The sequence below is a fragment of the Mobula hypostoma genome, chromosome 15 (genome assembly GCF_963921235.1).
Source record: "Mobula hypostoma chromosome 15, sMobHyp1.1, whole genome shotgun sequence".
Lineage (NCBI taxonomy): Eukaryota > Metazoa > Chordata > Chondrichthyes > Myliobatiformes > Myliobatidae > Mobula > Mobula hypostoma.
In genome coordinates, this window is record NC_086111.1 from 10,956,033 (window position 1) to 10,983,745 (window position 27,713).

Consider the following 27,713-nt stretch of genomic DNA (forward strand, 5'->3'; position numbering starts at 1 on the left):
TTAAAAATTTAAATTGTAAATCATAAATAGAAAATAGAAAACTGGAAAGTAAGGTAGTGCAAAAAAACTGCGAGGCAGGTCCGGATATTTGGAGGGTACGGCCCAGATCCGGGTCAGGATCCGTTCAGCAGTCTTATCACAGTTGGAAAGAAGCTGTTCCCAAATCTGGCCGTACGAGTCTCCATGCTCCTGAGCCTTCTCCCGGAGGGAAGAGGGACGAAAAGTGTGTTGGCTGGGGGGGTCGTGTCCTTGGTTATCCTGGCAGCACTGCTCCGACAGCGTGCGGTGTAAAGTGAGTTCAGGGACGGAAGATTGGTTTGTGTGATGTGCTGCGCCGTGTTCACGATCTTCTGCAGCTTCTTTTGGTCTTGGACAGGACAACTTCCATACCATGTTGTGATGCACCCTAGAAGAATGCTTTCTACTGTGCACCTATAAAAATTAGGGAGGGTTTTAAGGGACAGGACAAATTTCTTTAGTTTTCTCAGGAAGTAAAGGCGCTGGTGGGCCTTCTTGGCAGTGAACTCTGCTTGGTTGGACCAAGTCAGGTCATTTGTGATATTGACCCCGAGGAACTTAAAGCTTTTGACCTGTTCCACTTGCACACCACCGATGTAAATTGGGTAGTCAACAACCAATTCCTTCGTCTTGCTGACGTTGAGGGATAGATTATTGTCTTCGCACCATGCCACCAGGTTCTTAATTTCCTCTCTGTACTCAAACTCATCATTACCCGAGATACGGCCTACAATTGTTGTGTCATCAGCAAACTTATATATTGAGTTTGATGGAAACTTGGCTACACAATCATGGGTGTATAGTGAGTACAGCAGGAGGCTGAGTACACAGCCTTGTGGGGCACTGGTGCTCAGAGTGATTGTAGCAGAGAGCTTGTCCCCTATTTTTACAGCCTAGGTCCTGTCTGTGAGGAAGTTGAAGATCCAGCTGCAGATCTGAGTGCTAAGGCCCAGGTTCTGGAGCTTAGCTTATTTGGAATGATGGTATTAAAGGCAGAGCTGTAGTCAATGAAAAGGAGCCTTACGTATGCGTCTTTATTCTCCAGGTGTTCTAAGGAAGAATGTAGGGCCAGAAAGATGGCATCTGCCGTTGACCTGTTGCTCCAGTAGGCAAATTGCAAAGCGTTGAGGTTGACCGGTAGGCTGTTGATGTGTGCCATAACCAATCTCTCGAAGCACTTCATAGCAATTGATGTCAGAGCCACAGGTCGATAGTCATTCAGGCATGCCACCTTGCTCTTCTTTGGCACTTGGATTATCGTTGCTTTCTTAAAACATGAGGGGATCTTAGACTGAAGCAAGGAGCAGTTGAAGATGTCAGCAAACACTCCAGCTAGCTTGCTTGCACAGGCCCGGAGAACCCGTCCTGGGACGCCATCTGGGCCCGTCGCCTTCCTTGGATTTATCTTCAGGAAGGCCCTTCTAACGTCCTCCTCGGTGATGATGAATCTCGATGCCACCAGGTCCGGTTCATCTGAGGGAGTGGGACGCTCCTCTTCTGTTTGAATCTTGCGTAGAATACGTTAAGTTCGTCAGGAAGAGAAGCGCCACAGTTACTGATATTTCCAGCCTTTTTTTTGTGCCCAGTGATCTCATTTAGACCCTGCCATAGTCTACTGGCATCCCTCTGGTTAGCCTGGGCTTCCAACTTGGCTCGATATTGCTTCTTGGCGCCCTTAATGGCTTTCTGGAGTTCACGCCTGGATTCCATGTAGCGACTGGTATCCCCGGACCTAAAAGCTGCAGCTCTAGCCTTTAAAAGAGACTTGACCTCATAATTCATCCAAAGTTTCCGATTAGGGAATACCCGGATCGTCCTGTGAGACACACAATCCTCCGTGCATTTCCAAATGAAGTCTGTGACAGCTAAGGCATACTCATCCAGCTTAGCTGCCGAGCCCTTGAATACTAACCAGTCCACCAATTCAAAGCAGTCACGGAGGACCTCATCATCCGTTTCCTCCGTCCAACATGACACTACTTTTGACATCGTGACCTCCCGCTTCAGTTTCTGTCTGTAAGCTGGGAGGAGGAGTACAGCCTGATGGCCCGATTTTCTGAAGTGAGGTCGTGGGACGGAATGGTAGGCATCCTTGACTGCTGTGTAGCAGTGGTCAAGTATATTCGGGCCTTTAGTGGGGCAGTAGACATGTTGGTATAACTTTGGCAGCGCCTTTCTGAGGTTGGCCTGGTTAAGGTCCCCAGCTGTAACGAGCAAAGCCTCCGGATACCTGGTCTCAAGTTCACTGATGTTGGCATACAGTATGTTCAGAGCACACTCCACATCCGCCTGGGGGGAATGTAGACCGCTGTCAGTATGACCGAGGTGAATTCCCGTGGCGGATAGTAGGGACAACACTTCACCGACAGGTGTTCCAGGTCTGGGCTGCAGGAGCTTGTCAGTGCCACTGTGTCCGAGCATCATGCAGTGTTGATCAGTAGGCAGACACCACCTCCACTCGTCTTGCCCGAAGACGCCGTGCAGTCCATCCGATGGATCGAAAATCCCTCCGGTCGGATGGCACAGTTGGGGGTGGCAGGGGAGAGCCAGATCTCGGTGAAACAGAATACACAGCAGTTCTGCATCTCCCTGCAGTAGGTGAGTCTCCCTTTAAGATCATCCACCTTCTTCTCTATGGCTTGCACATTAGCTAGTAGGATGGTGGGCATAGGGACCCTGAAGCCCCTCAGCTTCAATCTGAATAGCAGCCCAGCTCTTTTCTCACGCTTCCTCGGTGCATCTTTCCAGGTTTCCATCGATGCAGTGTGTTGTTGTCAGCTCTTTGAGGTTGATGGATGCATCCCTCGGGGATCGATCGGCGGGTCGCGTTGTCGGATGCTCCGGGTCGGGCCGAGTAACGGGGGAGGCTCCACTGCCACTTCCAGCTGCCAGGGGCCCAGGCTGTCAATTGGGTCGGGCATCAGATCAATACCAAGAAGGCATGAGATTGTGGCTGAGAAGAATAAACCAGCCACGATGAAATGGCAGAGCAGGCCCCATGGGCCAAGTAGCCCAATTCTGCTCCTACATCTTATGGTCTAAAAATAGAGATAAAGCAGTTTTACGTGAGATAGCTCTAGCAGACAAATAGTCCTATGCCAGTTATGGTTGGCACATAAACGGGCTGAAGGGCTGCTTTCATATTCTGTGACTGTACTAATGTTGTGATGTTACACTGAAAGGCCTAGACAGAATGGATGTTTCCATTATTAGGAGAGACTAGGGACCAGCATAGGTCATCTCTTTAAAACAGAGATGAGGAGTAATTTCTTTAACCAGATGGTGATTTGAAATTCATTACTACAGATGTTGTGGAGGCCAAGTCATTGGGTATGCTAAAGGTGCAAGTTGATAGGTTCTTGATCAGTAAGGGCGTCAAAGGTTATGGGGAGAAGGCAAAAGAATGGGGTTGATAATAAGTCAGCCTTGATGGAAGGGAGCAGAATTGATGGGTCAGATGGCCTAATTCTGTTCCTATGTCTCATGGTTTTACAATCAAGATTGGTGATGAAATTTGCTTCATGGTGCAGTCTTCCATTTATTTCATTGACACAAAATTATCTCCATTTTTTAAAAATCAAAACTACTGCTTGACTCTTAACAGCCTACTAAGTTATTTATCATGTTTTTGGTCTCTCCTAAGCAATCTGTTTTAATTGCTGGGCTCCTCCTCACTCAGAGAAAAATACATTCAGTTTTTTGTAATGGTGCTCTCAATTTACCAAAGTATAGTTACCTCAGCTTCTTGATCATCATAGTACAACTTTTTAACTTCAGGATCCCAGTCAAGAGCAACCGTGGAATGTGCTGGGAAAAATAATCACAAATTTAGATAAGTCACACCAAGAGCCTTAATTTAATTGCTGACTTTTTGAGTTAGTTTGGTAAGATTATATATAGTACTGTACAAAAGTCTTAGGCACATGTAAAAAACATTCTGTAAAACAAAGATGCTTTCAAAAATAATGAAATGAAAATTCACTAAAAATAAAAAAAACTCTTATAAAGAACAGTAAATTAAAAACTAAATCAAATCAATATTTGGTGTGACCACTTCTGCCTTTAAAACTGCATCAATTCTCTTAGGTACACTATCGTGCAGTTTTATAAGAAAATTGGCTGGTAATTTGTTCCAAGCATCTTGGAGAACTTGTCACAGCCTTCTGCTATCTCTCGCTATTTCACTTGCTTCTCTCTATCCAGGTAATCCCACACAGCCTTGACGATGTAGTGATCAGGGCTCTGTGGAAGCCAAACCATTTGTTGTAGAACTCCTTGTTTCTTTATGACCATGGCCACGTAATTGGGCTCATTGTCCTGCTGCTGAATTAGTCGGATAAATCGGACAGCTGATGGATGAAAATCTGCTTGTACTTCTCAGCATTGAATATTCCACTAATGCTGACCAGACCACCACTCATTTGCAGAAATGCAGCCCCAAACTTGCAGGGAACCTCCGTCATGTTTCACTGTTAGCTGCACTCATCCAAATAGTGCTCTCTAGGTCTTCTACGGACAAACTGCCTCCTGTTTGAGCCAAAAACGTTCAATTTTAACTTGTTAGCCCAGAGCACTTGCTGCCATTGTTCAGCACGCCAGTCCTTGTGTTTTTGTGCATAGGTGAGTCACCTAGCTTTGTTTCCACTTCAAAAGAATGGCTTTTTGGCACCAACTCTTCCATGAAGACCACTTCTGACAAGACATCTCTGGAATGTAGCTTTCTGAGAGTTCAGAGTTGATAGCAGGGCTGGATATCTTCCTGATTTAGAAGGGATCTCAGTGTGATGTATCCCTCTTCTGCTGTGCTTGTTTCCACGGTCGACCATTGTGTTTCTGGTCCTTAACCTTGACAGTTTGTGTTTCTTCAGAACAGCTTGGACAGCATATCTTGAAACTCATATCTGCTGCAAAATTTCTGCTTGTGAGAGCTTGCTGATGCACGATTGCCACCTTGCGTCTTGCCATTGTGTAAGAATTGATGATTTGAAGGTTAAACTGTCAGATCTGCCACAACCTCACTGTTTAGTTTGGTTGTCCTTCATGAAGTTTCATTCCTTCTACATCCATTTTTGTTTTAGTTAATCAGTTCAGGTGTTTCAACTAATTATGTCATTGGATCATTAGCACCTGTTTGATATCTTTGTTCAATCATGCACTGGGCTGTGTATACCTACAAAGTAATAAGTTTTTATTTGAAAAATGGTCTATTACTTAATATATTACTTTCTTTAACAAAATACAAACATTTCTCTAACATTTAAATTTTTTGAAAATGAATGTTCAGAAATCTAAAATTTGCTCTTTTCTACTGACACACTATAGAAGACAAAAAAAATGTAAAACAAAATTTATATTAAAAGTTTAAGGTGCTTAAGACTTTTGCACAGTATCGCAGAAAAATAAATTTAACATTCTGCAATGCTTGTAACATGTCCAGCAGATTACAATTACTTGGCGCTGCTCCAGGTGAAACGTTTAAATGTAACAAAAGTAACTACAGTCAGAAGCTGTCACACATTTTAAAATTTGGAGCAAGAAGGCTGCCAGAGGAACAGCTAAGGATTTTTGGAGCGAAGGCAGTTTTACTACTTGGGATAAAAGAGAGGCAAGACTGCGCAGGCGCGTGACATCAGCCAGTAGAGCAGGAAAAGTTTAAAATATCCAGTGGGCAGCGGAGTGAGAGGTGGCAGGGTTATAGGGCTTTGACTCAACGGGCTTAGGTGGTTACGAGCTGAGGTAGGTTTACCTGCGTTAATTGCGGAAAGGAAGTAGTGTGTGTGTGAGGCCGGTTTTCTGAGCTCGGTGTCAGATATGGGAGGTCCTGGAGTTTCCCAGCCTCCCGGACAGCCATATCTGCACCCGGTGTGTCGAGCTGCAGATCCTAAGGGACCGCGTTAGAAAACTGGAGATGCAGCTCGATGACCTTTGTTTGGTCAGGGAGAGCGAGGAGGTGAGAGACACGAGTTATAGGCAGGTGGTCACACCGGGGCCACGGGAGACAGACAAGTGGGTAACAGTCAGGAGAGGGAAGGGGAAGAGTCAGGTACTAGAGAGTACTCCTGTGGCTGTACCCCTTGACAATAACTACTCCTGTTTGAGTACTGTTGGAGGGACAGCCTACCTGGGGGAAGCAACAGTGGTCGTGCCTCTGGCACAGAGTCCTGCTTGTGCCTCAGAAGGGTAAGGAAAGGAAGAGGAGGGCAATAGTGATAGGGGACTCTATAGTTAGGGGGTCAGACAGGCGATTCTGTGGATGCAGGAAAGAAACTCAGATGGTAGTTTGCCTCCCAGGTGCCAGGGTCCAGGATGTTTCAGATTGCGTCCAAGGTATCCTGCCGTGGGAGGGAGAACATGGCATATATTGGTACCAATGACATAGGTAGGAAGAGGGAAGTGGTCCTGACAAAAGACCACAGGGAGTTAGGAAGGAAGTTGAGAAGCAGGACTGCAAAGGTAGTAATCTCAGGATTACTGCCTGTGCCATGCGACAGTGAGTATAGGAATAGAATGAGGTGGAGGATAAATGCGTGGCTGAGGGATTGGAGCGGGGGGTAGGGATTCAGATTTCTGGATCATTGGGATCTCTTTTGGGGCAAGTGTGACCTGTGCAAAAAGGACAGGTTGCACTTGAAAACCGGGGGACCAATATCCTGGCGGAGAAGTTTGCTAAGGCTACTGGGGAGAGTTTAAACTAGAATTGTTCGGGGGTGGGAACCAAACTGAAGAGACTGGGGAAGAGGCGGTTGGCTCACAAATAGAGAAAGCTTGGAGACAGTGTGTGAGGGAGGATACGCAGGTGATAAGAGAAGGGACGTACTCAGATGGACGGCTTGAGATGTGTCTATTTTAACGTAAGGAGTATTGTGAACAAAGCAGATAAGCTTAGAGTGTGGATCAATACTTGGAGCTATTACAAAGACTTGGACGACTCAGACACAGGAATGGTTACTTCAAGTGCTGGGATTTAGATGTTTCAGAAAGGACAGGGAGGGAGGCAAAAGAGGTAGAGTTTGTTAGGTGTGTTCAGGAAGGTTTCTTGACACAATATGTAGATAAGCCTGAAAGAGGAGAGGCTGTACTTGATTTGGTATTGGGAAATGAACCTGGTCTGGTGTCAGATCTCACAGTGGGAATGCATTTTGGAGATAGTGATCATAATTCTATCTCCTTTACAATAGCATTGGAGAGAGATAGGAACAGACAAGTTAGAAAAGCGTTTAATTGGAGTAAAGGGAATTATGAGGCTATCAGGCAGGAAATTGGAAGCTTAAATTGGGAACAGATGTTCTCAGGGAAAAGTACAGAAGAAATGTGGCAAATGTTCAGGGGATATTTGTGTGGAGTTCTGCATAGATACGTTCCAATGAGACAGGTAAGTTATGGTAGGGTACAGGAACCGTGGCTGTAACAAATCTAGTCAAGAAGAAAAGGAAAGCTTACAAAAGGATCAGAGAGTTAGGTAATGTTAGGGATCTATAAGATTATGAGGCTAACAGGAAGGAGCTTAAAAAGGAAATTAGGAGAACCAGAAGGGGCCATGAGAAGGCCTTGAAGGCAGGATTTAGGAAAACCCCAAGGCATTCTACAAGTATGTGAAGAGCAAGAGGATAAGACGTGAAAGAGTAGGACCTATCAAGTGTGGCAGTGGGAAAGTGTGTATGGAAACGGTGGAAGTAGCAGGGGTACTTGAATATTTTACTTCAGTATTCACTATGGTAAAGATTCTTGGTGATCGTAGTGCAGACTTGCAGCAGACTGAAAAGCTTGAGCACGTAAATATTAAGAAAGAGGATGTGCTGGAGCTTTTGAAAAGCATCAAGTTGGATAAGTCGCCAGGACCGGATGAGATGTACCCAAGGCTACTGTGGGAGGCGAGGGAAGAGATCGCTGAGTCTCTGGCGATGATCTCTGAATCATCAATGGGGATGGGAGAGGTTCCGGAGGATTGTTTCTTTAGTCAAGAAAGGGAGCAGAGATAACCCAGGAAATTATAGACAAGTGAGTCTTACTTCAGTGGTTGGTAAGTTGATGGAGAAGATCCTGAGAGGCAGGATTTATGAACATTTGGAGAGGTATAATATGATTAGGAGTAGTCAGCATGGCTTTGTCAAAGGCAGGTTATGCCTTACGAGCCTGATTGAATTTTTTGAGGATGCGACTAAACAGATTGATGAAGGAAAAGCAGTGGATGTAGTGTATATGAATTTCAAAAAGGCATTTGATAAGGTAGCCCATGCAAGGCTTATTGAGAAAGCAAGGAGGCATGGGATCCAAGGGGACATTGCTTTGTGGATCCAGAACTGGCCTGCCCACAGAAGGCAAAGAGTGGTTGTAGAAGGGTCATATTCCGCATGCAGGTTGGTGACCAGTGGTGTGCCTCAGGGATCTGTTCGGGGACCCTTACTCTTCGTGATTTTTATAAATGACCTGGAAGAGGAAGTGGAGGATGGGTTAGTAAATTTGCTGTTAACACAAAGGTTAGGGGTATTGTGGATTGTGTGGCGAGCTGTCAGAGGTTACAGTGGGACATCGATAGGATGCAAAACTGAGCTGAGAAGTGGCAGATGGAGTATGATAGCAGAATATAGTATTAATCGTAAGATTCTTGGCAATGTGGAGGATCAGAGGGATCTTGGGGTTCGAGTCCATAGGACACTCAAAGCAGCTGCGCAGGTTAAGAAGGCATATGGTGTATTGGCCTTTATCAATCGTGGAACTGAATTCAGGAACTGAGAGGTAATGTTGCAGCTATATAGGACCCTGGTCAGACCCCATTTGGAGTACTGTGCTCAGTTCTGGTTACCTCACTGCAGGAAGGATGTGGAAGCCATAGAAAGGGTGCAGAGGAGATTTACAAGGATGTTGCCTGGATTTGGGAGGTTGCCTTATGAAAACAGGTTGAGTGAACTCGGCCTTTTCTCCTGGAGCGACGGAGAATGATGGGTGACCTGATAGAGGTGTATAAGATGATGAGAGGCATTGATCGTGTGGATAATCAGAGGCTTTTTCGCAGGGCTGAAATGGTTGCCACAAGAGGACACAGGTTTAAGGCGCTGGGGAGTAGGTACAGAGGTGATGTCAGGGGTAAGTTTTTTATGCAGAGAGTGATGAGTGCGTGGAATGGGCTGCCGGTAAAGGTGGTGGATTATTGTACATGAGTGGTTAAAGGCTAGTGTAAATTTGTTGGGCTGAAGGGCCTGTATCTATTCTGTACATCACTGAAATGCAAAGTGATGGAAGGAGAGAATTAGAATTTGGTAAAATGTAGCAACTCTCTTAGGAGCAGCTATCACAACAAGAACATGTTTAATAAATTTCACAGCATGACAATTAAATACACTACAATGCTAATATTACAATACATATGTTTAATGGTGCAGGCTGTAAAATATCTATTAGGAGATAAGATTATTGAACAAGATATGCCCTTTATCAATATTGTATGATTTTCAGCAAGTTCATAAAAGGTGTAAAGCCTTCAAATATTATTTAACAAGAGAAAGTTTAGAAGTAGGAGTTAGCCAAGCATGCAGAGCCATTTGATAGGACCACAGCTGATCAACTCAGAATTTTTTTCTACCTGTGGTAAACCTTCATCTCCTTGCTTATCAAATATCTATCCATCTCTGCCTTAAAAATATTCAGATACTCTGCTTCCAGTGCTCCAAAGTCTCACAAACATATATATTGCTTTAATCATTTAAACTTCAGTATCTTCCTTAAGAAATTAAGGAACCGAGAAAAGGTCCAATTGGCTTTGAACCCTATTTCTTACTCTGAATTTAATCGTAAAACTTGGACTTACAGTTCAACTTGAGAAACGTTCCATCTTCTGCAATCGAGCTGAAATCTGAGGTACCATAAGCATTCACCAAATTGAAGGTGAATAGTTTCTTTCTATAGTTGTGTGACTCTTCTTTGGTGGTGTGCTTGCTGGGCCCATTTTCCATCGTATTACGCTCATCAGCTGCAGAGCCACCAGAGTGGCTGTTTTCTGGTTCCGAACCAGGTTCCCCATTATGTCCCAGCACATTTTGAAGATCCATCTCCTCCTCACCTACAGGATGCAAAATAATTAGCTGAATGAATTAATAATGACTAAAAGGTTCAAAGTAAATTCATTATCAAAGCTCATAAATGTCAACATATACTACCTTGAGATTCATTTTTTGCAGGCATTTACAGGAAGAAAGAAATACAGAATGTTGAAAATAAGACAAATCGCAAAAATAAAGCAAATAAATAATACTGAGAATATGAGTTGAAAGAGTCCTTGAAACTGAATCTTCAGATTGTGAGGTCATAATTTATAACCTAAAATGGCAGCAGAAAATTATTTGTTAATATTAAGTCATTTCTATGCTCTCTTACCCAAAGATAATTTCAATTATAGATAACTTCTCTCAATTTTTCATGTGCATACAATCAACTAGAAATAAGAAAACCACAAAGTTTTCCACAATTAAATAAAACCTTTTATATAGTAAATTTAGTAAACAAAATAATTTACATATGCATCAAAAAAGCGGCCAGTGCGTGAGTAGGCCAGTGAAGGAGTGGAGCTTTGACTCGAGAGATTCTGGTAGTTTTGGCAGTTGGTCTGTGCAATCAAGTCAATCAAGATTTGAATAGATCAGCAGAAAGCTGTTGATTAGACAATCAAGATTTGAATAGCTCAGACTCAGCAGAAAGCAGCTGATTGGGCAGTCGAGGTCAGGTGACCAAACATTTTGAAAAGCTCAAACAGATAAATAGAGGGATAGCTCAAGCGAAGCGGCCAGTGCATGAGTGGGCCAGTGAGGGAGTGGAGCTTTGTGGCTTTGACTCGAGAGGCTTCGACGAGAAGAGGCAGAGGACAAGCTAGCTCGCGGTTAGTTTTTACAATGTCTCCTGAGACGGTGATGTGCCTCTCATGTGAGATGTGGCAGTCTTGGGGGAACGCCCCTCTCCCGCAGTCACATCTGCCAGAAGTGCATACGGCTGGGTGATCTGGAAGACCGTGTAAGGAATCTGGAGCAGCAGCTGGATGACCTTTGACTCATAAGGGAGAATGAGGCAGTCATAGATGAGAGCTACAGGGAGGTAGTCACACCTAGGCTGTCGGAAGCAGGTCATTGGGTGACAGTCAGAGTGGGAAAGCAAAGGTGAGCAGACAGGTAGTGCAGAGCACCCCTGTAGCCATTCCCCTGAATAATAAGTTTACCATCCTGGATACTGTTGGTGGGGACGACCGACCAGGTGTGAGCCACGGTGGCAGGGCCTCCGGCACTGAGTCTGACCCTGTGGTGCAGAAGGGTGGGACGAAGAAGAGGAGAGCTGTCGTCATTGGAGACTCTATAGTCAGGGGAGCAGACAGGAGATTTTGTGGACGTGAGAAGGACACCCACATGGTTTGTTGCCTCCCGGGTGCCAGGGTCCGGGATGTCTCTGACCAGGTGCACGACATCCTGGTACGAGAGGGAAAGCAACCAGAAGTCGTGATACATGTTGGGACCAATGACATAGGCAGGAAGAGGGATGAGGTCCTGAAGTGTGAGTTTTGGGAATTAGGCAGAAGGCTGAAGAACAGGACCTCAAGGGTGACATTCTCAGGATTGCTGCCAGTGCTACGTGACAGAGATGGTAAGAATTGGAGGAGATGGCAGTTGAATACGTGGCTGAGGAGTTGGTGCAGGGCACAGGGTTTTAGATTTTTAGATCATTGAGATCTCTTCTGGGGAAGGTGGGACCTATACAGATTGGATGGGTTGCACCTGAACTTGGGAGGGAGCAATATCCTTGCAGGTAGGTTTGCTAGCATGGTTCGGGAGGGTTTAAACTAATTTGCGAGGGGGATGGGACCCAGAGCGATACAGCAGTGAAAGAAGTGAATGGACTAAAGCCAGATCTAACATACAGAGAGGTTTTGAGGAAAGAGAAGCAGAATAAACGGTGTAAACACAGTAAGGTAGAAAGGCTGAAATGTGTGTACCTCAATGCAAGAAGCATCAGGAACAAAGGTGATGAACTGAGAGCTTGGATACATACATGGAATTATGATGTAGTGGCCATTACAGAGACTTGGCTGGCATCAGTGCAGGAATAGGTTCTCAATATTCCTGGATTTCAGTGCTTTAAAAGGGATAGAGAGGGTGGAAAAAGGGGAGGAGGGGTGGCATTACTGGTCAGGGATACTATTACAGCTACAGAAAGGGTGGGCAATGTAGCAGGATCCTCTTTTGAGTCAATATGGGTGGAAGTCAGGAACAGGAAGGGAGCAGTTACTCTACTGGGGGTATTCTATAGGCCCCCTGGTAGCAGCAGAGATACAGAGGAGCAGATTGGGAGGCAGATTTTGGAAAGGTGCAAAAATAACAGGGTTGTTATCATGGGTGACTTTAACTTCCCTAATATTGATTGGCACCTGATTAGTTTGAAGGGTTTAGATGGGGCAGAATTTGTTAAGTGTGTCCAGGATGGATTCCTGTCACAGTATGTGGACAGGCTGACTAGGGGGAATGCCATACTAGATCTAGTACTAGGTAATAAACCGGGTCAGGTCACAGATCTCTCAGTGGGTGAGCATCTGGGGGACAGTGACCACTGCTCCCCGGCCTTTAGCATTATCATGAAAAAGGATAGAATCAAAGAGGACAGGAAAATTTTTAATTGGGGAAAGGCAAATTATGAGGCTATAAGGCTAGAACTTGCGGGATGCAAGGGATAAATTTGTCCCGGTGAGGAAGATAAAGAATGGTAGGGTGAAGGAACCATGGGTGACAAGTGAGGTGGAAAATCTAGTCAGGTGGAAGAAGGCAGCATACATGAGGTTTAGGAAGCAAGGATCAGATGGGTCTATTGAGGAATATAGGGAAGCAAGAAAGGAGCTTAAGAAGGGGCGGAGAAGAGCAAGAAGGGGGCATGAGAAGGCCCTGGCGAGTAGGGTAAAGGAAAACCCCAAGGCATTCTTCAATTATGTGAAGAAAAAAAGGATGACAGGAGTGAAGGTAGGACCGATTAGAGATAAAGGTGGGAAGATGTGCCTGGAGGCTGTGGAAGTGAGCAAGGTCCTCAATGAATACTTCTCTTCGGTATTCACCAATGAGAGGGAACTTGATGATGGTGAGGACAATATGAGTGAGGTTGATGTTCTGGAGCATGTTGATATTAAGGGAGAGGAGGTGTTGGAGTTGTTAAAATACATTAGGACAGATAAGTCCCCGGGGCCTGACGGAATATTCCCCAGGCTGCTCCACGAGGCGAGAGAAAAGATTGCTGAGCCTCTGACTAGGATCTTTATGTCCTCGTTGTCCACGGGAATGGTACCAGAGGATTGGAGGGAGGCGAATGTTGTTCCCTTGTTCAAAAAAGGTAGTAGGGTTAGTCCGGGTAATTATAGACCAGTGATTCTTGGAGATAGGATCTACAGGCATTTAGAGAATCATGGTCTTATCAGGGACAGTCAGCATGGCTTTGTGAAGGGCAGATCGTGTCTAACAAGCCTGATAGAATTCTTTGAGGAGGTGACTAGGCATATTGATGAGGGTAGTGCAGTATGGATTTTAGTAAGGCATTTGACAAGGTTCCACACAGTAGGCTTATTCAGAAAGTTAGAAGGCATGGGATCCAGGGAAGTTTGGCCAGGTGGATTCAGAATTGGCTTGCCTGCAGAAGGCAGAGGGTGGTGGTGGAGGGAGTACATTCAGATTGGAGGATTGTGACTAGAGGTGTCCCACAAGGTTCTGTTCTGGGACCTCTACTTTTCATGATTTTTATTAATGACCTGGATGTCGGGGTAGAAGGGTGGGTTGGCAAGTTTGCAGACGACACAAAGGTTGGTGGTGTTGTAGATAGTGTAGAGGGTTGTCAAAGATTGCAGAGAGACATTGGTAGGATGCAGAAGTGGGCTGAGAAGTGGCAGATGGAGTTCAACCCGGAGAAGTGTGAGGTGGTACACTTTGGAAGGACAAACTCCAAGGCACAGTACAAAGTAAATGGCAGGATACTTGGTAGTGTGAAGGAGCAGAGGGATCTCAGGGTACATGTCCACAGATCCCTGAAAGTTGCCTCACAGGTGGATAGGGTAGTTAAGAAAGCTCATGGGGTGTTAGCTTTCATAAGTCGAGGGATAGAGTTTAAGAGTCGCGAGGTGATGATGCAGCTCTATAAAACTCTGGTTAGGCCACACTTGGAGTACTGTGTCCAGTTCTGGTCACCTCACTATAGGAAGGATGTGGAAGCATTGGAAAGGGTACAGAGGAGATCTACCAGGATGCTGCCTGGTTTAGAAAGTATGCATTATGATCAGAGATTAAGGGAGCTGGGGCTTTACTCTTTGGAGAGAAGGAGGATGAGAGGAGACATGATAGAGGTGTACAAGATAATAAGAGGAATAGATAGAGTGGATAGCCAGCGCCTCTTCCCCAGGGCACCACTGCTCAATACAAGAGGACATGGCTTTAAGGTAAGGGGTGGGAAGTTCAAGGGGGATATAGAGGAAGGTTTTTTACTCGGAGAGTGGTTGGTGCGTGGAATACACTGCCTGAATCAGTGGTGGAGGCAGGTACACTTGTGAAGTTTAAGAGACTACTAGACAGGTATATGGAGGAATCTAAGGTGGGGGCTTATATGGGAGGCAGGGTTTGAGGGTTGGCACAACATTGTGGGCCAAAGGGCCTGTACTGTGCTGTACTATTCTATACATTAAATTTAGTAACAATTTCAATAAAGCTGGAGATTGATAAAGATAAAAAAAAATCAATTAGTTTGTTACACTGAATAGCTGCTATCAGAATGGAAAAGGTGTTCAGAAGTCATGTTCCATCAAAATCTATAGCATTGCAAACACCCATTTGACAAAGGGATCCCAAATTGTTTTACTGCCATGAGGTATATATTTTGCTGCACCTATTCAAAGCTGATTCTGCTGCCCACATTCTCATGGCATTACAATTTTGAACAATCATAGCAGTATAATACAGCTATTAGTGCTTCCAAAAAAATTGCACCTATTTGGAACCAGAAGGGTAAACTGTGTGGAGGGAGAAGAATATGAATACTTTGTAATTGTCCACCACAAAGTGGTGTAGATGCCAAAGTCTTATTTAAAGCAGATGGGATAAGGTTGGGAAAGGTTTTAAAAATTGAGAAATTACTGTATCCTAGAATAATAAAATACTGTATCCTAGACTATTAATAGTATATAAATGCATGTATTAAAAGAGTACTTAATACGCTTTTTCAGAGGTGGTCATGGGAACTGTAGCTATATTAGTGGTTATCTTCCAAAGTTCTATATATCACTGAAGAGGTAGAGCTGAGCAAATTTGTGTGCCTGAAAATAGATAAGACCCCTGGTCCCAATGGAGTGCATCCCAGGGCACTAAAAGAAATGACTCAAGTTATAGTAGAGGCTTTGGTGATGATTTACCAAAATTCTTTGGACTAGGCAGGTCCCGGCAGATTGTCACGCCACTGATCAAAAAAGGATGTGGGCATAAAGCAGGTAACTATAGGCCAGTTAGTTTAACATCTGTAGTTGGGAAAATGCTTGAAACCATCATTAAAAAAGAAATAGCGAGGCATCTGGAAAGAAATGGATCCATGAGGCAAAGGCAGGTCCTGTTTGATAAACTTATTGGAGTACTTTGAGGATATAACAAGCACAGTGGATAGAGGGAAAGAGATGGACGTTATTTACTTGGGATTCCCAGAAGGTGTTCGATAAGGTGCCGCATAAAAGACTTATCAATAAGATAAGGACGTATAGAGTTGTGGGTGATGCATTAGCATAGATAGAAGATTGATCAACTAATAGAAAGCAGAGAGTTGCGACACATGGGTGTTACTCTGGTTGGCAATCAGTGGTGAGCTGTGTGCTGCAGGGGTTGGTGCTGGGCCCACAACTGTTCACAATATACATTAACCATCTGGAAGAAGGGACAGAGTGTCGTGTATCCAAATTTGCTGATGATACTAAATTGAGTGGAAAAGCAAATTGTGCAGAAGATATGGAGAGTGTAGAGATACATAGATAGGTTAAGCAAGTGGGCGAGGGTCTGGTAGATGGAGTACAATGTTGGTAAATGCCAACACATCCACTTTGGAAGGAAAAATGAAACAGCAGATTACTATTTAAATGGTAAAAAAAATTAAAGCATGCTACTATGCAGAGGGACTTGGGAGTGCTTGTGCATGAATCACAAAAGGTTGGCTTGCAGGTGCAGCAGGCTATCAAGGAGGCAAATTGAATGTTGACCTTCATTGCTAGAGGGATAGAACTTAAGAGAAGGGAGGTTATGTTGCAACTGTATAGGGTACTGGTGAGGCAGCACCTGGAGTACAGTGTGCAGTTCTGGTCTCCTTCATTGAAGGAGGATACACTGGGTTTGGAGACGATGGAGAGGAGGTTCACCGGGTTAATTCAAGATGAGGGGGTTAGACTATGAGGAAAGATTGAGTCGCTTGGGACTGTACTCGCTGGAATTCAGAAGAATGAGAAACATAAAATTAGGAAAGGGATAGAAAAGAGGCAGGAAAGCCTCTTGTAGGTGAGACTAGAACTAGGGAAGATTCGGGGAAGCAGATTTAGGATGGAGATGATGCTTTTCCCAGAGAGTGATGAAGCTGTGGAATTCTCTGCCCAATGAAGCAGTGGAGGCTACCTCAGTAAATATAAGGTTGGACAGACTGTTGCACAGTAGGGGAAATTAAGAGTTATGGGCAAAAGGCAGGTAAGTGGAGATAAGTCCCTGGCCAGATCAGCCATGATCTTATTGAATGGCGGAGCAGTTTCCACAGGTTAGATGGCCTACTCTTTTGTCCTTATACATTGTGGAATAATTCTAGAAGAATGGAGGGGGTAAATGAGATAACGTTAGCATTCCATCAAGGTGAAGTGAATGCTAAAGTTCATTGTAAAACTTGTGGAAACAGGGTATGTGGAAAATATCACTGAAATCTTGTTTGAGGATGCAAGACGAAGTAGAGCAGTATTATTTTGATTATCAGAAGACCTTTGATTAAAAGTATCACATAAGAAGTCAGGTGCATGATTAAATTTATGAGATTGAAAAAGAAAGTAAGAATAAGAAGAAATTTTTGCACTGACAAAATGAAGAACTGCAAGGAATCAGCATTTTAGCTGTGAGGGACTGTGAATCGAGGAGCAGGAACACAGACTTCAAAAGCAAGGCAGCGAGTGAGATCAAGATCAAGTGGTTTATCCCTGCATTGGTTTGTTCATCAACTCCAACACAGCCAGGCTGGAAGGTACACTCTTCAGGACTTGGCCAGCTCTATTACTGATAGTGTCAGAAAGAAACATTATGCTATGCTCGTTCAACAAGTATATTCTGTCTGTTATAATAAGGATTATGCTGAATGATGTAATAGTACCTTCATCACCAATGCCATTTGGCTCATTAGACAAACCATTGTCTGTTCTCTGGCTTTCACTGTTATTGCTTTCAATTACATCCTTGTGAGTTTGTTTCACATAACGACTGAAATGAGAAAAATAAAAGTGACGTATTTTAACTAAACCAATTACATGACATTATATATACTAATTTTACAACACAAGTTACCCTGACTAATCAAGAATCTATCAACCTCTTCCTTAAAGACACCCAATGACCTGCCCTCTAGTTAAAGAAAATGCTCTTCATCTCCACAATACAATGACATCCCTCTACCCTGAGGATGGGCTATCTAGCCCAAGACTTCCCTACTACAGGAGTCAACCTTCCCCCTTCCTACATCCATTCCATCTAGCCATTCAACATTCAATAGGTTTCAATCAGATTCCTCCCCCCCATTCTTCTAAATTCCAGTGAATACAGACCCAGAGCCATCAAACAATCCTCATACAACAAACCTTGTATCCTGGTATCATTCTTGTGAACTTCCTCTGAACCCTCTCCAATGACAGCACATGCTTCCAAAGATAAGGGGCCCAAAGCTGATCATAATACTCCAAGTGAGACCTCAGAGGTGCCTCCTAAAAGTCTCAGCATTACAGTTCTGTATTTATGTTCTTGTCCTCTCAAAATGAATGCTCACTGTGCAAACAGGGAGTCCTGCACGAGCACTCCCAAGTCCCTTTGCACCTCAGTTTTAGCCCGCCTTAGAAAATAGTCTACACTTTTGTTTTACTGAAGTGCATAACTATACACTTCCTTACACTATATCCCATTATCTGTCACTTCCTTATCCAGCCTCTTAATCTGTCCAAATCCTTCTGCAGCCTCTGGTTCCTCAATACTACCTGCTTCTCCACTTACCTTTGTATTGTCTGCAAACTTGGCCACAAAGCCATCAATTGTCATCCAAATCATTGTCATATAACGTAACGTAATAAGCATAGGCTCTTATTATCACTGAAATATGTCATGAAATTTGTTATTTTATGGCAGCAATACAGTGAAATACATAAAATATACAATAAATTACATAACCAATACATTGAAAAAAGTAGTGCAAAATTAATGAGGTAGCATTTATGGGTTGGTTCATTGGCCATTTAGAAATCCAATGGCAGAAGGGAAGAAGCTGTTCCTAAGACGTTGAATGCGTGTCTTTAGGGTCTTGTACCTCCTTTTGAATGGTAGTAAAGAGAATGTCCTTAATGATGGATGCCACCTTTTTGAGGCATTGCCTTTCGAAGATGTCCTCGATGATGGCACTTCCCCAATTCTATATTTCAACCTCTTTCAACAAAGGCCAATATTCCACCTACCTTCTGAATTACTCGCCACATCTAACAACTCCACAATTTATACAAAACAGCAGCTAGATTCCTCAGTGCTTCACTGTTCCCCAGTCCTTCTCTATTTACATAGGTCTGTCTGTCTATAGAATATTCTAACCAAAGCACAAATTAAATTAGTTTGATTCCCCCCACATTGAACACCATTTGTCACCCAATTTATCACTGCAACGCATCTTCTCCAGTTTCATGTCATTCTACCCCCTCCCCCGAGGTCATTAACATAAATAGCAAATACTCTAGGGCCAAGAATCTAGGCGTTCCACTACATCAGCTTGATGATTTAGATTAGCTTTAATTATCACACGTACATCAAAGCATACAGTGAAATGCATTGTTTGCATCAATGACTATCAAAGACAGAGGACTGCAAGTGTCATAATGTTTCTGGTGCCATCATAGGATGCCATAACTCAGTAACCCAACCCACACATCTTTGGAATGTTGGAGGAAACCAGAGCATCCAGAGGAAACCCATGTGGTCACAGGGAGACTGGACAAGCTCCCACAGACAGCAGCAGGAATTGAACTCCAATCTTCCAGATGGTGCTATAAAGTGCTACACAAAGTGCTAAACTACTGTGTAGTCCAAGTCCCTAATGTCACTAGTTATATCCTTGAAGAATTTATTTACTTCAGATTTTCTGCAGCTTCTGTTTGCTGCATCACAGTTATTTTATTTCCTTTAAATTCTCTCCTATGTATTCATTCATCACCTTTTAGACACCTCTTCCAGGCAATTTGGTTGCAATTAAATCTTCACATCCCTCTCTTACACCACACAATCTGTCTCCTTCACAGACATATCCTTTGTTTTCTGCACCCTTCCACCCTCCTGCCATTGAAAATGTGCTCATTTTCTTGACTTTTTCTTGTTCTGTAATGAAGAGGATACAGTTATGACATGGTATTCATGCCACCGTGACAAAACTTAACACCTGTCTGTACTTCTGCTCCCTGAAGACTACAGCACCAGTAGTGAGAACCAAGAAGGTATGGAAAAAGGAAGCACAGGAGCGCTTATAGGACTGCTTTGAATCTGTGGACTGGACTGTATTCAGGAATTCAACTTCAAATCTGGATCAGTATGCTACAGTTGTTTGCGACTTCATTAAAACTTGTATGCATGAGTGTGTACGAAAATGCTGTACATTCCCAAACCAAAGGCTGTGGATGAACCAGGTGGTTCATCGTCTGCTGAGGATTTGATCCGTGGCATTTAAGTCTTGCGACCCAGGCCTGCACAAGAAAACCAGGTATGACTTGCAGAGGGCTATTTCAAGAGCGAAGAAATGAATGAGGTTGAAGGCAACATCGGATGTATGTCAAGTCTGCCAGGGTTTGCAGGGCCTTACTTCCTACAAAGCGAAACCAAACAGCATGAATGGCAGCGATGTTTCACTACCAGACAAGCTCAATGTTTCTTGTGTCCACTTTCGAGTGGGAAAATATAACCATAGCTGTGAAGAGCCCTGCTACACCAGTGATCTCTACCTCGGAGGCCAATGTCAGGCTGCCTATCAGGAGCAAGGTGAACCCTTGCAAGACGGCCAGCCCCAGTGGCGTACCTCTGAAGACCTGTGCCAAATGTCAAGGACATTTTGAACCTCTTATTGCTACAGTCTGAAATTCCCACCTGGTTCAAAAAGGGAACAATTATATCAGTGCCCTAGAGGAGCAGAGTTGAGCTGCCTTAATGACCATCGTTCAGTTACGCTCACATCTACAGTGATGAAATGCTTTGAGAGGTTGGTCATAGCCAGAATCAACTCCTGCCTCAGCAAGGACCTGGATCCACTGCAATTTGCCCATCGCCACAATAAATCTACAGCAGACGCAATCTCAATGGCTCTCATGTGACTTTAGAAACTTCAACAATACAAATATCTATGTCAGGATGTTGCTCATTGACTATAGCTCAGTGTTTAATATCATTATTCTTAGTCCTGATTGATAAGCTAGAGAACCTGGGCCTCTGTATCTCCCTCCGCAATTGGGTCCCCCAACTTCCTAAATGGAAGACTGCAATTACCTCCTTGCTGACAATCAACACATACACACCTCAGGGATGCGTGCTCAGCTCACTGCTCTACTCTCTCTATACCCATGACTGTGTAGCTACGCATAGCTCAAATGCCATCTTAAATTTGCTGATGATAAACCATTGTTGGTAGAATCTCAGATGGAGAAGAGAGGACCTACAGGAGCGAGATATACCAGATGGTGGAGCAGTGTTGCAGCAACAACCTTGAACTCAATGTCAGTAAGACCAAAGAGCTGATTGTGGACTTCAGAAAGGGTAGGACGAGGGAACAGAAACCAATCCTCAGAGGTATCAGAAGTGGAAAGAGTGAGCAGTTTCAAGTTCCTGGGTGTCAAAATCTCGAAGAATCTAACCTGGTCCCAACATATCAATGCAACTATAAAGGCGGCAAGACAACAGCTATCTTTCATTAGGAGTTTGAGGAGATTTTGTTTGTCACTCAAGAACCCTCGAAAGCTTCTACAGATGTACTATGGAGAGCATTCTGACAGTTGCCTGGTATGGGTGGGTGAGGGTTGGTTTGGGGGGGGTGGGGGGTTGTTGTTACTGCACAGGATTAAAAGAAGCCACAGAAAGTTGTAAAATTAGTCAGCTCCATCTTGGATACCTGCCTCCAAAGTATCCAAGACATCTTCAAGGAGCGGTGCCTCAGTAAGGTGGTGTCATTAAGGACCCCATTACCAAGGACATACCCTCTTCTCATTGTTATAGCCAGGAAGGAGGTACAGAAGCCTGAAGGCACACACTCAGTGATCCAGGAACAGTTTCTTCCCTTCTGCCATCTGATTCCTAAATGGACATTGAATCTATGAACACTACCTCACTTTTATTATTTCTGTTTTTGCACTATTTTTATTTTAACTATTTAATATACATATACAAAGGGTGATTGATAAATTTGTGGCCAAAGGCAGAAGGAATGGGGAGAAACTTCAAACTTTCTGCATTTTCACTCAAAGAGATGAACTGCACGTGCATGCAACGAGAGCTGTATAACTCATCTCCTTCTACCTTAGGCCACAAACTTATCAATCACCCCTGCTGTGGACCACCTGGAGGTCCAAGATGCTCTCGTTACATGCATGTGCAGTTCAACTCTTTGAGTGATAATGCAGAAAGTTTGAAGTTAATAACTCATCTCCCTCTAGCTTAGGCCATGAACTTATCAATCACCCCTGCAAAGGGATCCGTATGCTCCATGACCACTGGACTAAGTGTGTACATGTAGGAGGGGACTATGTTGAAAAATAAATGTGCTAGGTTTTCTAAATTGACTCCTTCTACCTTAGGCCACAAACTTATCAATCACTCCTCGCACTTACTATAATTGATTTACTTATTTATTTTCTCCTATATTATCATGTACTGCATTATATTGCTCTCACTAAGTTAACAAATTTCACGACATATGCCAGTGATATTAAATCTGATTCTGAAAAAAATTTCAACCATAACAAAGTAGCAGAACTAAAACACTAAATCATAAAATGCTCCAAGGATCAATTTCCCATTTAAAACAATATTAAACTTACGAAATCCGTGCAAGGATCAGGTCATACAAGTTATCCAGAGTAAGATTATCCTTCGGAACTGAGATCAGCAAAGGCTGACCAAACAAAACAGTACCCGCAGGTATATTTGACGATCGTAACCTTTTCTCACGGAAATAAATTGGAAGATTGATCCACTTTGAAGTTTCATCATCTCCAACACCAGAAACTTCGTAACTGCAAAAACATTATGAACAGATCAATTCAAAAGTTTGGCAACTGCAATTCATTAGATGCTGCAAATATGTGTTTGATCTGAATATAGTAGTGATGTTAAAAAGAGATGATTTTAAACAATTCAAAACAAAACTGAAATACAGCAGAATAAACTTTTGATAGCCCTGGACCTGTACTAGCTGGAGTTTAGAAGAATATTGGGGGGGGGGGGGGAAGACTGGTGCTCATTGAAATCTATAGAATATAGAAAAGCATAGATTGTGTGTACTTGCAGTGGATGTTTCCTACAGTGGAGGACGCTAGGATGAGTGGGCATAGCCTCAGAATACAAGAACATCCCTTTAGAACAGATGGAGGAATTTCTTTAGCTAGAGGGTGGTGAACCATTGCCACAGACAACCACGGAGGCCAGTATCATTGAGCTTATTTAAAACGAATGTTGATAGGTTCTTGATTAGGAAGGGCATCAAAGGTTATGGAGAAAAGGCAGGAGAAGGAGGTTGAGAGGAATAATTAAGATGATGGAATGGTACAGAAGACCTGATGGGACAAATGGCCTAATTCTGCTCCTATGTTTTATGGTCTTCCCATTGAATTGACTTTATTTCATACATCCTTCACATATATGAGGAGTAAAAATCTTTACGTTACATCTCCATGTAAATGTGTAATGTGCAATGTGCAATCACAGTAACTTATAAATAGAACGTCAACGTGATACAGAGTACACTCAAATCAGCGTAAGTTCATCAGTCTGATGGCCTGGTGGAAGAAGCTGTCCTGGAGCCTGTTGGTCCTGGCTTTTATGCTGCGGTACCGCTTCCGGGATGGTAGCAGCTGGAATAGATTGCGGTTGGGATGGCTTGGGTCCCCAGTGATTCTATGGGTCCTTTTTACAAACCTGTCCTTGTAAATGTCCTGAATCATGGGAAGTTCACAACTACAGATGCGCTGGGCTGTTCGCACCACTCTTTGCAGAGTCCTGTGATTAAGGGAAGTACTGTTCCCATACCAGACAGTGATACAGCCCGTCAGGATGCTCTCAATTGCGCCGCTGTAGTAAGTTCTTAGGATTTGGGGGCCCATACCAAACTTCTTCAACCAACTGAGGTGAAAGAGGCATTGTTGTGCCTTTTTCATCATGCAGCTGGTGTGCACAGACCATGTGAGGTCCTCGGTGATGTGGATGTCAAGGAACTTGAAGTTGTTTACCCTTTCAACCCCAGGTCCATTGATGTCAATAGGGGTTAGCCCATCTCCATTCCTCCTGTAATCCACAACCAGCTCCTTTGTTTTTGTGACATTGCGGGGGAGGCTGTTTTCAGGACACCACTGTGTCAAGAGAGATGACTTCTTCCTTGTAGGCCACCTCGTTATTGTTTGAGATAAGGCCAATCAATGTAGTGTTGCCGGCAAATTTAATTAGCAGATTGGAGCTATGGGTGGCGATAGTCATGGGTATACAGGGGGTAAAGGAGGGGAATCAGTACGCAGCCCTGAGGGGCTCCTGTGTTAAGAATCAGAAGGTTGGAGGTGAGAGAGCCCACTCTCACAACCTGCTGGCGATCTGATGGGAAGTCCAGGATCCAGCTGCACAAAGCAGGGTCAAGGCCGAGGTCTCATAGCTTCCTGTTGAGCCTGGATGGAACTATGGTGTTGAATGCTGAACTGTATTCTCACATAAGCACCCATCTTCTCCAGATGTGCAAGGACAGTATGTAGAGCAGCGGCTATTGCGTCATCTGTCGAATGGTTGTGTCGGTAGGCGAATTGTAGGGAGTCCACTTTGGGTAGTAGCAAGCTGCAGATGTAATCCCGAACTAATGTGAATCACGTTTAAAATGAGAATGGAAAAGATATGGTTTTTATACTTACACAAAAATATCGTCCCTAATATGTTTCAAGGCTTCATCTTGTCGGTAGATTTCATGGAACCGATGATTGTAAACATCAGTGACTACCATCTGAAAGCAATGTATATGAATTTTAAATCATAAGGCATTGATCCTAACACTCGTTCTTCAATCATAATTTATTTACTGGTGCATATGGAAAACAGCATGGCCCCTGTCACCAAATGTTTTAAAGTTTGAATAAACAAATGCCATTTTTAAAACAGAAAGGTACCAATTGGATACATATTGACTGATTGGTAACCTTGTGGATGTTCAATTTTTTTATTTGACTAATCAATCACCAGTTACACTATGATAATACAGGTATTAACAGCCAATAGAATCTATACTCTAAAGGCCAATAATATGTCAGAATTAGTGAAGTAAATGTCATCCTAGAATCCTTCATTAGTATCTGTCTTGTCTTGGTATGCCAAATGGCTCTGGCCCCACGCTGTGCAAAGGGGAACTATGGTCTTCAATTACTTTTCTTGCCTAGGACAAATACATACTATCTTTGCCTGGGCATTACCTTATTCTTTTCCACAACTTCCCCAAGTGCTATCAGTGAAACACCTTTCCCCTTCCAACTAACCCAGAGAGTCAAACCCTCTTTCAAAGTAAAGCAGAGATTCATTTGCACTTCTGTACTGATGTCCACAATGTGGCCTTTGCTAAAATGGGGAAACCACTGACGAGGTGAGCAAGTGTGAATGAATTTCCTGTTTCCTGGCACTTAAGTTTTCCATCTAATATAGACTGACCAATTTGTCAGTAGAATACTACACTGTTACAACAGCAGCGAGTGCAAGCTTGATGAACAGAACTCATTTTCCATTTGAGCATATGGCAGCTTTCTGTACTCAATAATAAATTCTATTGTTAATAATTCACTGTGTGTATCAGAAATGGCCGTTTTCATGGCAATCCATCCCTCGGTGATATTGTCTGTTTTTAAGTGTTCGCACTTCATTGGCACATCCTGATCTCCTCTTTGTAACATACTCTTCAATATCAGCTTCCAACTGCCCCAATAACTCAGCCCCTCAGCAACCATGGCCTCAATATCCTTCCTGAAATTCCTTTGTCTTCTCTGCCCCTCTTCCCACTTCTCAGCAACTTATACTTTTCTCTTTCTATAGTATTCTTTGCATATATTGTCAATTGCTCATTACGTGTACATTATTCATTACATTTACACACACTATAGTAAGAAAAGTTGTGAACCCTTTGCAATTACCTGATTTTCTGCATTAATTACTCAAAATGTGGTCTGATTTTTATTTAAGTCACAAGAATAAACAAACACAATCAGCTTAAACTATTAACACACAAACAATTGTACTTTTTATGTCCTTATTGAACACATTGTTTGATCATTCACAGTCCAGGCAAGAAAAAGCCTGTGAACCCTTGTATTCAATAACTGGTAGAACCTCCTTAAAAGCCTTCAGCAAACGTTACCTGTAGTTGCTGATCAGACTTGCACATTCTGGGATACCTTGCAGGAAAAGCCCTCTTCAGGTCATGCCACAGCATCCCAATTAGGTTAAGGTCTCGACTCTGACTTGGCCCTTCCAAGAATTTATCTCTTTTTAAACCATTCTGTTGTTGAATTACTCTTGTGTTTTGGATCATTATCTTTTGTTGCATCTATTAGGCTTCAGCTGATAGACTGCTACCCTGACATTCTCCTGTAAAATATTTTGAATTCATTGTTTACTAATGATTGCAAGCTGTCCAGGCCCTGAGGTGGCAATAGCAACTCCAAACAATGATGCTCTTCCATCATGCTTCACAGTTGGGATGAGGTTTTTGGTGTTGGTGGTGTCCTTTTTCTTCCAAATATAGTGGTGTGCATTTCTGCCAAAATGTTCAACTTCTAATCATCTGTCCACAGAACCATGTCCCAGTAGTGTTGTGGAACATCCAGGTGGTCTTTTGTAAGCTTGAAAAGTGCAGTTTTTTTTTTGGAGAGCAGTGGTTTCCTTCGTGGTGTCCTTCCACGAACACATTTTTATTCGGTGTTTTCCTTATAGTGGACACCTGAACAGAGACTTTACAAAGTTCTAGAAATTTCTGCAGGTCGTTTGTGATCAACCCTGGGTTCTTTTTTACCTCCTTCAGCATGGCACATGGTGCTCTAGGTGTGATCTTTGCAGGATGTCCACTTCTAGGAAGAGTAGCAACAGAATGAATTTCCTCCATTTGTAGACAATTACTCTTACTGTGGACTGATGAACACTTGGGTCTTTAGAAATGCTTTTATAGCCTTTTCCAGCTTCATGCTTCTCTACAATTCTTCCTGTGTGCATGGTGCACATAAACAGATCTTTCTTGAGACAAGCAGGCTCTATCAGTAACCTCACCGTATATTTTTTTTAAAAATAGTGCAGGGCACCTCTACAACCCACAACTCCAATCTTATCTCACTGATTGGAACACCTGACTCCAAATAGCTTTTGTAGGAGGCATTACCCCAGAGGTTCACATACTTTTTTTGAACCTAGATTGACACCGTTTAAATGACATACTGATGAGAAGTACAATTGTTTGTATGTTATTAGTTTAGGAAGATTGTGTTTGTCTATTACTATGACTTAGATGAAATCAAACCACATTTTATGAGTAATTCATGCAGGAAAACAGGTAATTGCAAAGGGTTCAGAAACTTCTTCTTGGAATTGTATATTACTCAATCTTTTTATGTATAGTTTTCCAGAAATTCTACTGTATTTCTTTATTTTCCTGTAAATGCCTGCAAGTAAATGAAACTCAAGTTAGTATATACACATACTTTGACAATAAAGTCTTACTTTTTACTTTAAGTGAGCATCTTTGAAAGCCCAAAGTTCATACAATAATGAGAACCCCACAAGAATGGTAACATTAGAGAATGTTTCAGATTACAATGATAATTGATATACTAAAAAGCTGAATTATTACTTCATTGGTGATAGCAACTTTCTCATATTCTTCACGAAGTCATTAGCCTGGAACAGTAACATTCTCCTCTTGCCCTAATCAAAGATGCTGTCTAACTTCACACATTCTTGTTGTTTTATTTCAGGTCAAATATAATGATAGTTTATTGACAGAATGTATGAGCATGTACTAACGGAAAAAAAATCTTGAATTCATGTGGTGCTTTTGAGTTACCTTCAGAATATTCAAAATCATTTCGACAAATTTTTTCATGTGTAGTCAACATTAGAATGGAGAATGCACATTTAAGTGCTTATGGTAAAAAAAAGTAAAACTCACAATAATCACTTTTGGTA

At 43.0% G+C, this 27,713-nt stretch overlaps 1 protein-coding gene across 3 annotated transcripts in view; it reads right to left on the bottom strand.

Annotated features, from left to right (window-relative positions):
- The window catches only part of usp4 (ubiquitin specific peptidase 4 (proto-oncogene)), a 122,826-nt gene that overhangs the window by 25,977 nt on the left and 69,136 nt on the right, over nt 1-27,713 (bottom strand). For all 3 annotated transcript variants that reach the window (XM_063067729.1, XM_063067728.1, XM_063067727.1), the window contains 5 exons: nt 24,413-24,501; nt 22,343-22,537; nt 17,395-17,501; nt 9,824-10,075; nt 3,755-3,825 (listed from right to left, as the gene is read on the bottom strand). In XM_063067729.1, the coding sequence (XP_062923799.1) occupies nt 3,755-3,825; nt 9,824-10,075; nt 17,395-17,501; nt 22,343-22,537; nt 24,413-24,501 (714 nt within the window). The remainder of the gene's footprint in view (nt 1-3,754; nt 3,826-9,823; nt 10,076-17,394; nt 17,502-22,342; nt 22,538-24,412; nt 24,502-27,713) is intronic.